The sequence below is a fragment of the Tupaia chinensis genome, unplaced genomic scaffold (assembly GCF_000334495.1).
Source record: "Tupaia chinensis unplaced genomic scaffold, TupChi_1.0 Scaffold148874_1, whole genome shotgun sequence".
Taxonomy (NCBI): Eukaryota; Metazoa; Chordata; class Mammalia; order Scandentia; family Tupaiidae; genus Tupaia; species Tupaia belangeri.
This window is the reverse complement of record NW_006208722.1, coordinates 1,304,376-1,316,939: the sequence shown is the minus strand read 5'-3', so window position 1 is coordinate 1,316,939 and position 12,564 is coordinate 1,304,376. Positions and strand designations below refer to the sequence as shown.

Genomic DNA, 12,564 nt, shown 5'->3' with positions numbered 1-12,564 from the left:
TTTTTTCAGGGTTGATTTTTTTTTTTTTTTTTTTGGAGAGGTTTTTGCTATAGGGTGTGTGCGCTAGCCAGACAGACAAAGACAGAGAGACAGAAGGCGAGAAATCACCCCCTAGGGAGGATGGCCATGCCACAATCCCTTCTCCTCCATTCTCCTCTTGGGATATTGGGCACACACGCACATGTGCCTGGCGTGAGTTTTAAGCCACTGGGTTTGGGATGCGAACCACGGTCGGCTACATGGGAGTCCAGCGATATAGCCATTACGCTAACTGCTGGTCCCCTTGGTGTGATTCTTGAGCCATAGGTCCAGGACTAGAACCTCAGTTAGTCATGTGGGAATCCAGTGCCTTAACCACCACATCACCTGTTGGCCCCAACATTCCCCATATTTTCTAGAGACCAAGGAATCAGTCCTTGGACTTGTGGATCTCAGAGCCTGGGCTGCAGGGATCACCTGCCCACCCAGCCCCTCGCCCCTCCCCACCCCCGGTACTCACCAGCCATCATCTTTTGGGCCTCATACGGTTCCATGTAGCCATCGTTTTCAGGAACCTTCTCTGGGGCTCTTGAAGCCCCTGCTGAGCCCTCACCGGTCTCCTGAACGTCAAATGGGTCCGCATAGTCTTCTAGGATTGCCAGCTGTCGGGGGAGAGCGCAGACAGCAGGCTGTAGGCAGCCAGTGGCAGCTTGCTTCTCTCCTGCGCTCTGCCATGGGAACAAGAGTCCCGGCTAAACTGCCTTAGACCCAGAGCCCCAGGACCCTGAGGGCAGGCACTGAGCTTGGACAGGGACAGCTCTGCCCTTCTTGGCAGATGCCAGCACTGGGCTGCCAACCAAGTGGGACATCTTCTGTTTCCTCTTCCGTTTCTGCTACTTCTGTGCCTCTGGGCCATCTCCTAGGCTGAAAGACCAGGATGAGGCTGACTTGGGCCCAAGCAGTACATGAGCCTACATCTGGTGGTGCCACAGGAGGAATTCATCCAGATAACTGGCTCCAAAGGTGCTGGAAGACTTCAGAGGGTAAGCAGGGGCCAGTGAGGCAAATCAGAGACCGGCCTAGCCCGTGCCGACCAGGGTGCTGAACAAACAATGGCTGCTGACCATCAGGGGAGGAAAGCTGTGTGCTTGCTTTGCACGGTTCTGTGATTGGGCCTAGGGGTATTCTTTTCCCTGTTTTAAGGAACTGGTGGCACAGGACAGTTAGGAAACAACAGGCCCAAGAGCAGGAGTCTCCAATCCCTGTGTTGTGGACCAGTATCAGTCCCTGGTCTGTTGACCCTTCTCTGAAGCCATGCAGTGGGGGGTGGGGCACAAGCAAGGCTTTGTCTGGGTTTGCAGCCGCTCCCCATTTTGCATTGCTGCTTGGGCTTGGCCTCCTGTCAAATTAGCTGCAGTATTGGATTCTCATGAGAGTGCGAACCCTATCATTGTGTGATTCATTGCATACTGCGATGTGGTAGTGGTGGGGTGCATGGTGGGTGTAGTGTGGTGTGCTGGGGTCATCCTGGGTCCACCCCCAGTCCGTAGAGAGATTGTCTTCCATGAGGCTGGTCTCTGGTGCCAGGAAGGTGGGGGACTGCTGCTGCCCAAGACCATCCAGTGCAAGTGAGGGAACCAACTGCCCTTTGTCCAGAAGGCTGACAACCTGCCACCAGGGGCATCTTGTCCCTGCAGAAAATGCCTTGGGACAGCCCTGAGGTCTGTGAAATCCCCTTGGCTCCTGGAGGGACACAGGGAAGACCTGGCCTTGGGCCTCCACTTCCCATGCTGCCCCTTCTGAATCTCAAAGTGGTTCACGGCCACCCCTGTGTCCCAGCACCAGTCAAGGCAGGGCAGACCGCAAGCTGCACACCCTGCAGAAGCCCTCAAGGTGCTCAGGGCGGGGTGCAACAGAGGACAATAGAGCCTTTCTCTAAGCAGGGCACGGGCTTCTCCTGGGGGACTGGCACCCAGGACTGCCAGTACCTGGGAGCTAGCTCCACTGGACTGACATGTGATGACAGGAAGTGACTCCGGGGCTTGTGGCATGAGGAAGGGCCATTCTCTTTCCCCAAATCTCAGTCTAAGCTTTGTTTTTGAGCTGGTTCAGGGCTATGGGTTAGAGAACCTGGGAATGGGAACTTCTAGCAAGGCAGAGAAGAAGAAAGAACTTCCCCACCTCGGAGACGCCTCCTGCATGTTCCTTCAATCCTGTTCACCCCTCTAAGGGTCTCTCAGGCATATCCCAATGGCTCCTACCGTCTCGCCCTTTAGGTCTTCAGCTCCCACTGTGCCAGGCGAGCCCCTTGCTGCTTTTCCTCCCTGGCAGCTCTGCCTTCTTGTGGGGTAACCACCGTCTCAGATCGCCCCATCCCCAGCAGATCACCCACTAGCCTGGAGCTCTCTGTCGCTTTTGCCTCTTCAGTTCCAGTACATGCCTGGAGTACAGCAAGCACTAGAGAATTATGGCTCCTCTGTCACTCCCTGCCTCCTCTCGGAGCCTTTCCTCTAGTCCTCCTTCCTCCAGGAAGGAGAGAAAAGAGATCCATGCACTCCAGCCCCCAACCCCACCAAACTGCTTCCTCCCAGGCACCCACAGCCCCACTCCTTGACCAAGGCAGACCACTGCTGCTGCTTCTGACGGTCAGCACCCAGCCTCACACTCACACGTGGCAGCCACCGTAGTGTCCGAATCAAGAGCCACGTTCTCCTTAAACCATGCAACGGTTCTCCACTGCTTTCCAGAGAAGTACAGGGCCGGCCCCATAGGGCAGCAGTTCAGTGCAGAGGCCGATCCCACAGGACCAGAGTCAGAGTCCCAGTGGGGCGTATGCATGCCCAAGGTGCTGATGATGGAGACATAGAGGAAGAAGGCGGCAGCATGACCAGGCCCTACTGGAGCCTGCCCGCTTGCTCACTTACTCTCTCTGTCCCTCTCTGCCCTCTGGCAGGCAGGTAGGCAGGCAGGCAAGAAGCAAGTTCAAAAGATTGGAAAGGATTCCACTCTCCCCTTTGGTTTCTCTATACCCACGTTGGGTCACTTCGTCACCTGAGAGAACTATGCTCTTACCTCAAAGGCTTTCCCCATGCCGGGTCACTTTCCTACTCCTCCTGGACTGGTTAACCCTTATTGATTAGTTTCTTTCTTCAGAAAGCCTTTCTCTTTCTTTCTTTCAAGAATCATTTTATTTAACTTTTAAAAAAAATTTATTTACTTCTTTATTTATTTTAATTTGACCACAGAGGGACAGAGTGAGAGAGAAAGAAAGTGAGAAAGCAAGCCACCAGGTCTGGGATTCGAACCACAGTTAGCCATGTGGGTTGGCCATGGAGGGTCCAGCACCCTTAACCACCACACCACCTGCCAGGCCCCAGAAAGTCTTTCTGTACTCTCCCGGGCCCGTTAGGTTCCTCTGTACTGGACTGTCATGGCACTGTGTATTAAATGTGTTTCACGGTAAATGTGTGTTTTCCTGTAGACTGTGAGCTTCCTGAGGGTAGGAACTGTGTTTCTGGCTAAATCTCCCGAGCCTGAATGCTCTTAGTAAATATGTGTTAAATCTGTTCACGCAAAACAGGAAGAACAAAGGAGGCACTTTCCTCTGTTCATTCAGGAGGAGGAATCTGGGTGGGTGGGGTGGGCCGTATAGACGGACCCAGTCTTTCCAGGTGAAGCTATGCCCCAGAAGCAGCTCAGTGAGTGGAGGAAGCTGGTCCAACCCCCAAATGGGGGTCGAGCCCTATGTGCTCATTCCACGGAGACCCTCTGCCCCTTCCCTCACTGGTCAGAACTACACAATGTCCTTCCCACCAGAGTCCTGGGCTGGTTCCTGGAGCCACAACCCTTCCCAGGCTGGCGTGGGCCTCCCAACCCCAGCCCGTGGGTGCCCAGGTGGCAACTCTGCATGCAGCTCAATGGCTCTTCTGTTCCTTTCCTAGCTCCACACCCTGCTCTGGGAAGCCCTGGCCGCCTGCCTTAGGCTGGCAGAGTGAGAGAGAAAGAAAGTGAGAAAGCAAGCCACCAGGTCTGGGATTCGAACCACAGTTAGCCATGTGGGTTGGCCATGGAGGGTCCAGCACCCTTAACCACCACACCACCTGCCAGGCCCCAGAAAGTCTTTCTGTACTCTCCCGGGCCCGTTAGGTTCCTCTGTACTGGACTGTCATGGCACTGTGTATTAAATGTGTTTCACGGTAAATGTGTGTTTTCCTGTAGACTGTGAGCTTCCTGAGGGTAGGAACTGTGTTTCTGGCTAAATCTCCCGAGCCTGAATGCTCTTAGTAAATATGTGTTAAATCTGTTCACGCAAAACAGGAAGAACAAAGGAGGCACTTTCCTCTGTTCATTCAGGAGGAGGAATCTGGGTGGGTGGGGTGGGCCGTATAGACGGACCCAGTCTTTCCAGGTGAAGCTATGCCCCAGAAGCAGCTCAGTGAGTGGAGGAAGCTGGTCCAACCCCCAAATGGGGGTCGAGCCCTATGTGCTCATTCCACGGAGACCCTCTGCCCCTTCCCTCACTGGTCAGAACTACACAATGTCCTTCCCACCAGAGTCCTGGGCTGGTTCCTGGAGCCACAACCCTTCCCAGGCTGGCGTGGGCCTCCCAACCCCAGCCCGTGGGTGCCCAGGTGGCAACTCTGCATGCAGCTCAATGGCTCTTCTGTTCCTTTCCTAGCTCCACACCCTGCTCTGGGAAGCCCTGGCCGCCTGCCTTAGGCTGGGGCAGCCAGAGGAGCCGCCCACAAGCTAGGAGTCAAGAATGGCTTGTAGAGAAGCCAGCTGGGAAGGTTGGAAGGACCAGCATGCACCCAGGGCCCTGGGATCCCAGTGGGAGCCCAGGCCTGCTTCCCCAGTGGCTTCTGCGTCCGGTGGACAAATTGCCTCTCCAGGTTTGTGACATCTCTGACCTACTACTTGTTATCTGGTTATGGTCCCTGTGCCACTGTGATGCGCTCACGGCTAAATCCCGCAGCCATCACGGGGCCTTGCCCAAGTGGGTACTCAGTGCAAATTTCCTAGATGCTCCAAAAGCCTCCTTCTCCCCAGACTCTACCCTTTAGAGTGACACTTTGAGATTCCCATTCACTTCAACCTCTGGCTGAAGGATCAGGTAGGTGCTCAGGAGAATTTACATTTGAATAGGATCAAAACCTCTGACTCAAGGGCAGAAGGGAGGAACCGGCAGCCCAGAGCCTATGGGGAAGACACCCAAAACCCGGGCTGCTGTTTAGGCCTATTCTCTGGCGCTGTTAAAATTCGGGAACATTTCCAAGCTAGCAGATAAAGTACATGCTCCCCAGAGGGCCCCGTGCCCTCCTTCTGCCATCCAGCAGGGTGCCTCCAGGACGCGGCTACCACGGGTGTTCCAACTGGGCAGTGCCCCTCGCAGAGCAGCTGTCGTACTTGGCCTGCTCAAGCAGGCCCACCAGCTGGTTCAGCCTTCCACTCTGCAGTTGGGCCATATGACATGCTCCTGAATTCACGCACGGGCTCCAAGGCGTGCGAGTCCAAGAGGAGTAGGGGTGGGGTGGGGTGGGGGTGAGGGGGCACACCTCCAATATCGACCACTGTCCCTTTCCTCTGCTTCTCTAAATTACTCTGGAAACTTCTGTCTCTTTAACAGACTGAGAATGGTAACAGTACTTATGTCATCGGGCTGGGAAGAGGAAAATGAATTTGTAAAAGTTCTTAGCCCACAGGCTGGCAGGAAGTCAGTGCTCAGTAATGTTAGCTCTGAATATAATCTTTTTTATATTTTAGTTTTGCTATAGGGCATGTGTGCTCGCCAGAGAGAGAGGGAGGGAAAGCGAGACATCATCTCCAAAGGGAATGGCCACGCTGCAATCTCTCCTCCATTCTCCTCTCAGGATTTTGGGTACACATGCACATGTACCCAGCATATTTTTCAAGGCACCAGATCTGGGACTCGAACTGCCAAGTTCGTCATATGGGATCCGGCTGCTTTAGCCACCATGCCACTGGCTGGCCCAAAATAGGTTTAATTTTTTTTTTTTTTAAGTTATAGGACACATGTACTTGTCAGAGAGAGACAGAGAGAGAGGGAAAGTGAAAAATCATCCCTCATGAGGGATGGCCACACTACAATCCTTTCTCCAGTTTCCTCTCAGGAGTTTGGGCACCCGCGTGCCTGGCATGATCTTTAAGCTGCTGAGTCTGGGACTCGAACTGCACAGCTGGCCACGTGGGATCCAGTATCTTACTTTCCATGCTACCTGCTGGTGCTAAAATCAGTCTTTTTATTTATTTACTTTTTTTTTAGAGATTTTTGCTATAGGGTGAGTGTGATCACCAGAGAGACAGTCAGAAAGTGAGAAATCACCGCCTGGAGGGATGGCCACATCATAATCCCTTCTCCTCCATTCTCCTCTTTGGATTTTAGACACAAGGGCACTTGCGCCTGTCATGAGTTTAAGCTACTGGGTCCAGGACTCAAACTGCAGTTGACTAAGTGGGAGTCCAGAGACATAACTAGTAAGCCATCTGCTTGTTCCAAAATCAGTCTAATTTTAATCTGGTGTTTCCTCAAAAGCATTTAACCCTTTTGTCACTAAAAACCTATTAACCTATAACAGTTTGGAAAATGGTAAACTATAATACTTAACCTTCCTCGAAAACAAGTTTTTTTGTACCTAATGTTCCTACTTATAGGAATGCCCCTCTCTTTTAAATGCCCTGGAAACTCTTTCGCATGAAACGCTTTATTTTCCTTTTCTAATTATAAGAACAATGCCATGCTTACAAAACATTCAAACACCACAGACACACAGTTGATGCCACCAACCCTTAAAAAACCCTTGGATGGGACCAGCAGTTAGCGTAATGGCTATGTCGCTGGACTCCCATGTAGTCGACCATGGTTTGAGACCCGGACCTGGTGGCTTAAACTCATGCTGGGCGCGTGTGCGTGCGTGCCCAAGACCCCGAGAGGAGAATGGAGGAGGAGGGGTTGTGGCGTGGCCAAACTACCCCCCCAGGGGGGGTGATTTCTCACTTTCTGTCTCTCTGTCTCTCTCTGTCTTTCTGACAAGCACAAGTGCACTATAGCAAAACAAAACAAAACAAAACCCCTCCAAAAAAAAAGGAAAAAAAAAATACAACCCTTGGGTGTGGCCATTTTGGGTCTGGGTAGCAAGTGATGGTCTCCAGTGTTGAGGAAATAGCGAAAGCACAGAACATGATCCTTTTCCAAGGGTCGCTCTCTTGTTCATTAGTAAATGCTTAGGGAACACCTCCTTCCTGCCAGGCACCTGGTGGCGGGGTGCTGAGGTCCCAGGCATCGTGCTTACTGGCAGCATGTCTGTGGTCAGGCTGCCTTACTGTGAACCCTGGTTCAACTACTTGCTAGCTGAGAAACCACACAAATTCAACTCAACGCTTCTGTGCTTCAGCTTCCCCATATATATCACCCAGGAACAGAGGAAGAATCTTCTTACGTTGTTATGAGAATTGACTGGTCTCGGGACCAGCAGATGACATAATGGTTGCATTGCTTGGACTCCCACAGAGTAGTTTGAGTCCCAAAGCTGGAGGCTTAAACTTACACCGGGTGCATGTGTGTATGTGCTCAAGCTCTCGAGAGGAGAATGGAGAAGGGATTGCAATGTGGCCATGCCTCCGGGGTGGGGAGGGGGGTGATTCCTCACTTTCTCTCTCTGTTTCTGGTGAGCACAGACACCCAATAACAAATATCCCTATAAAGTTAAAAAAAAAAAAAAAAAAGAAAAGGTCAACTGGTCTAATACACATCAGCTGCTTCAAATGGTACCAGGGGGACTAGCAGTTAGCGTAATGGCTATGTTGCTGGACTCCCATGTAGTCGACCGCGGTTCGCATCCCAGACCTGGTGGCTTAAAACTCACACCAGGCGTGTGTGCGTGCGTGCCCAAGATCCTGAGAGGAGAATGGAGGAGAAGGGAGGGAGCAGTGGCCATCGCCCCTGGGGGGTGATTTCTCGTTTTCTGTCTTTCTGTCTCTCTCTGTCTGGCGAGCGCATGTGCCCTATAGCAAAAAACTCTCAAAAAAAAAAGGTACCAGGCACAAGGGAGGTATTCAGTAAATATAGGCACTGTATTATTAAAGAAGTAAAGACCAAATTTCTGGGTCTTCCAGCTCACAGTGACAGACACAAATCAAGTCTGGAGAGCCTTGGAACATTGTGAACCCTCAAGTCTGGGGCACCAGGCTCTAAGGGTGCCCCCTAGGCCCACTGCATGCAGGGTTTGCTCTCACATACCAGACTGGCTCTATGGTGAGGACAACTGGAGTGTGCCATGGGTACCCCTCCAAGTCCCAGCCCCAGCCAGTGCTTACTCAGCCCAACTGGCTTCTCCTACCCATGGTCCTCAGGGTCCCAGCTGTTCCTGGCTCCCAACGGGCAGAGCACCAGGGTTGAAGTGGCATTGAGTCACTCACTGGCCAAGCCAACAAGAACAGATGTCCTCCAGACAGAATGAGTGCTGCAGAGTGAGGTGGCAGCACTGGGGACAGCAGACAGGCCTGCCATGTGATCTCCTGGTAGCTGCAGGCCTCAGCCATGCTCCAAGTACTATGGGGTCACAGAGGAATAGCCTGGGACACACAGGGCTGGGAGGTCTGACCAGTCCACAACGGTCCCTTTCCTTTTCCTCCCTCCCGTCTCAGGATTTCCCTCCTCTCTGTAACTCCATCTGGAACACCTGCAAGACAAGCAGATCAGTCCTCCAGACTCTGTGCAAGTCCTAAGAAAGAAAATTAAAACACACAAGCACGCAAACTCTAAAAAGGAAGGAACAGGTCTCCCAGACACTGTCCCTTTTGGCACCTAGGCCAGTATCACGTGATGACGTACACTCAGTGACCACTGGTAAAGGGATGGTCTCACACTGGCAGCCGCTACGCACGCTCCTAATCACAGGGCAGAAATTCGTGTTCGATTTTGGATATGCTGTCTCCCCTACTTTACTCTTTCTGTTCACTCCTCTTTAGATTTGAGCCTGGAGGATTTAAGTCCATGTGGATATTATCTAGGAGGGGTCAATCTTTTTTTATTCTTTCTTTCTTTCCAAGGAGAAAAAGACATGCAACATTTAAAGGAGACAAAAATGGAAAATTATCTGTTAATGATAACGTGTATGATTAATACCTTTAACCGGACACAGTGTATTCATGCTGGGAAAATTCATTTGATAAGCTGTAATGATATACAGTGGTTGAATGTATAAAAAATAAATAAATGAAAAAAAGATTTTTGCCATAGGGCATGTGTACCCATCAGAGAGAGCCAGAAAAAGGAAAAGTGAAAAATCACTCTCCAGAGGGGATGGCTACATTGCAATCCCCTCTCCTCCATTCTTCTCTTGGGATTACGGGCACGTGTACACACACACCTAGCGTGTTTCTCAAGTTCCTGGGTCCAGGACTTGAACCATACCATTGGCCATGGGGTAAATCTATTTTTAAAAGTACTTAATATTTGGGGCCTGAGAACCCCTATAGGAATTGGAGAGCTGTGAGGCTTTGCCCAGAATAATGTGAAAGGTTTCTGAAACTTAGAAGCCCCTCCACCAGCTAAGAGCCAGAGGCCTGGCTTCGACACAAGGTACCTGTTCCATTGTCCATGTCTCTCTCTCACACACACACACCTACATGCATGCACACACATGCACATCCTTGCATGGCGGAGGCAAAGGATGCACTGTGCAGATGGTCACAGGCAGCTCAGAGCTTCATCCAACAAGGAACCATTCTCGTATCCATTCCCTTCCCTGATTAGACTAGGTTTTTCCTACTGAAGGTCTGAGAAAAGGGAGCAAAGCACTGAAAAACCAGAGTGAGGCCTGGAGCCACACAAGGGCCCAGCACCATGAAGGAGCTCTTCCTGTGGCCAGATGGCGAGGCCTTGGCCTGCCCATTGCAGGGCGCGGCTCCTGCTGGTCCCACACCTGCCTTGCCAGGCCTGCCCAGATGGACCCCTCGCACCTGCCAACTACAGCAGTGGATCTCAGGGCAGGCAGGCAGAGTCCTGCATGGGGAGAAGGCTAATGGGCTTCTCGGGGTCCTGTCCAGGTCCCTGTTCTTTCCTACCCTCATGCTAGCTAGGTTCCCTCAATGCCTCCAGTGTGTACAGAACCACTCCTACCCACTTCAGCAAACCTCATGATCCAGCCCCTCTTAAGAGGGTTCTGACCTCTCCCTGTGCCAGCCACTGGGCTCCAGAAGGAGCAGGCTAACCCAAGGCTCATCACAGTCTCCTGTCCCTATCATGTCTCAGGAAAAGACCTCAAAGAAACAAGTGAAGCAGCTCTGCGGAGCTGAGAGGAGGGGGAAAAGACAGCAGCCACAAAGGACAGAAACACCAGCTCAACCAGGCCACCAGTACAGGGTCGGCTCATCATTCAAGAGCAGCTTTTCCATGCTCACTCCGGAGGTCTGCAAAACGCCAGACACTACTATGGGGAGAGTCTGGGACCTCCAAAGTCTGCTTCTAAAGGGGTGAAAAGCTGCTCTGTCAATGGTGGGAGGCCTCAGGTCAGTCCCATGGAGATAGTGTCCCTGTCCTGGGCCAGCTCAGATGGCATCCTGGGTCCTTCCCATCACACCCACTGAAGAAACCACAATGTGTGGTTCCTGGGAGAGCCTGCTGGATTTCATTCCTGTCCCTGTGGTTGACAAAGGAGCCAGACATCCTTGGCCCTCTGGGTCTGAACAGCCCACAGATTGCAGAGCTGACCAAAACCGAGGTACGGGTGAGGGAAGCGGCTGGGGATCTCAGAGTGGCTGTGTGTCTGCAGTCGCTTCCTTGGGGAATCTCTGGGAAAATGTGCAAAGAGAGCTGTGGCTAGGGACATCCCTGATCCTCCAGCCACTCTGGAGAGGGACAGTCACCACTCAGGACCTATTCATCTACCCCTCTTGATGCCACGCACTGTGTCAAACACGTAGGAGACACACTAGAGGAGAACTCAGTCCTTGTGGAGGAGCCCACAGCATAGTGGGCAGCCTGTGAGGTCATTCCAAGCCACGGCAGAGAGGAGCGGGGCCAAGCGCAGATCAGGCCCATGTGCCAACAGGCAGTGGTCAGGGAGGAGGAGACTAGCTGGTCAGTGGTGAGAGCAAGGCCTCACACGCCCTGCTCACAGCCGCTGCCACCATCACATCACACGCCAGCAGGGACAATCCAGAAGGAGACAGCACAGTATCAGGGAAGTGCCCTTGAACCTTCTTCTTCCGAGGAAGGATCCTGGTCTAGACGGGTAGTCATGCCCAAGGCAGGAGCTAGAGGAAAAATAACTCACATTCCTGAGGCTTCTGCTCTGACCCTGACACAGCTCTCTCATCCAAGAAATCAGGCAGAACAGAGTTCTCTTGGTTAAAAGCCTCAGTCCTGAAGCCTATAGATCCACAGCAAATTTTCTCTCCAATCAAATGAAAAGGTTCTTCTTTGCTGAGAAGAGGGGAGTAAGCCCCAGAGCTGAGTTTCCAGGGCCCAGTGAGTAAGTGCCACAGAGTCAGCAGACCCATAATCAGAATTTAGGGCTATAGGGTTCCGCTGATTCTCTCCGGGAGTGGCATAGGCGAATGGAGGTGAGTGCAACTGGGGCGTGGTGGGTGTCCTGCTCTCCCTACCCTAGTGCCTGCTCTAGCCTCCCTCAGAATGGACCTGGGCAGCAAAAGGCCAAGACGGGAGGAGAAATCAACTCAGTCACTTAGCCCTACCTGGCAACAGGTCCTGAGCACTGAGTGTCCTCACACCTGTGGGGGACTGGGAAGAAGCGAGGAGTGGGCCTGGACACCAGTGGTCGGCATCCTGGGCAAGAGCTGCACATGGCTGACCCTGGCTTCCTGAGAACAGTAGCCTCCCCAGCTCCATTTCCACCCTGGAAGGCAAAGGCCAGCTCTTGCCGTATCCACAGGGTGAAATTCCAGCCTTCACCTCCTTTCTGGGGCTCCAGCACCTGCAAGGATGCTTGGGCTTCAGGCAGTGGAGGAGGAGGGTGAGGGAGAGGAGGGGAATGAGGAGCAGAGGAAGGGGAAGAGGAGGAGAAGAGAGCTTTGTGCTGCCTCTGCCCTGGGGGACGGGTCAGAGATCAAAGGGCAGTGAGCTGCTTCTCCCATAGGGGTAGAAAGGCTATAAACCAGCAAGGCGGGGTGCACCTCAATTCCCGTTAGAAAAAGGCTCACGGATCAGGGTAAGGGAAGGGGGCTGTAAAGCGGACAGTGAAGCCTGGGAGAGGGAGGTTACCAGTCCTTGGGCCATAACAGGGCAAAAGGGCAGAGTTTGAGGCTTCTGTCCCCCCAGATCAATCGGTCGAGAATCTGAACAAAGGTGGATGAATACTTGGAGCCCCAGGATCAAGGACTAAGCTCGTGTCCTCCAGGAGCCGTGACATCGAGGGGCCCGACCCGGGCCAGGCCACCTTTGTCCCTTTCACAACCTCCAGACCTCTGATCACCTCCCCTCCAGGCCACCGCCGCCTGGCCCGGCACTCACCCTGTCGCTGCTGGCGGGAAGTCCGGAGATCCGCTCATCGGGAGGGGGCGCCGGGGGCCCAGGGGTCTCGACCCGAATAAGGCGGTGCGGGG

The 12,564-nt window shown here is 52.9% G+C and overlaps 1 protein-coding gene across 3 annotated transcripts in view; it reads right to left on the bottom strand.

Annotated features, from left to right (window-relative positions):
- The window catches only part of SHF (Src homology 2 domain containing F), a gene marked incomplete at its 5' end in the record, with an annotated part of 24,223 nt that extends 11,659 nt beyond the window's left edge, over positions 1-12,564 (bottom strand). For all 3 annotated transcript variants that reach the window (XM_006170729.2, XM_006170727.2, XM_014585104.2), the window contains 2 exon segments: positions 500-641; positions 12,473-12,564. In XM_006170729.2, the coding sequence (XP_006170791.2) occupies positions 500-641; positions 12,473-12,564 (234 nt within the window).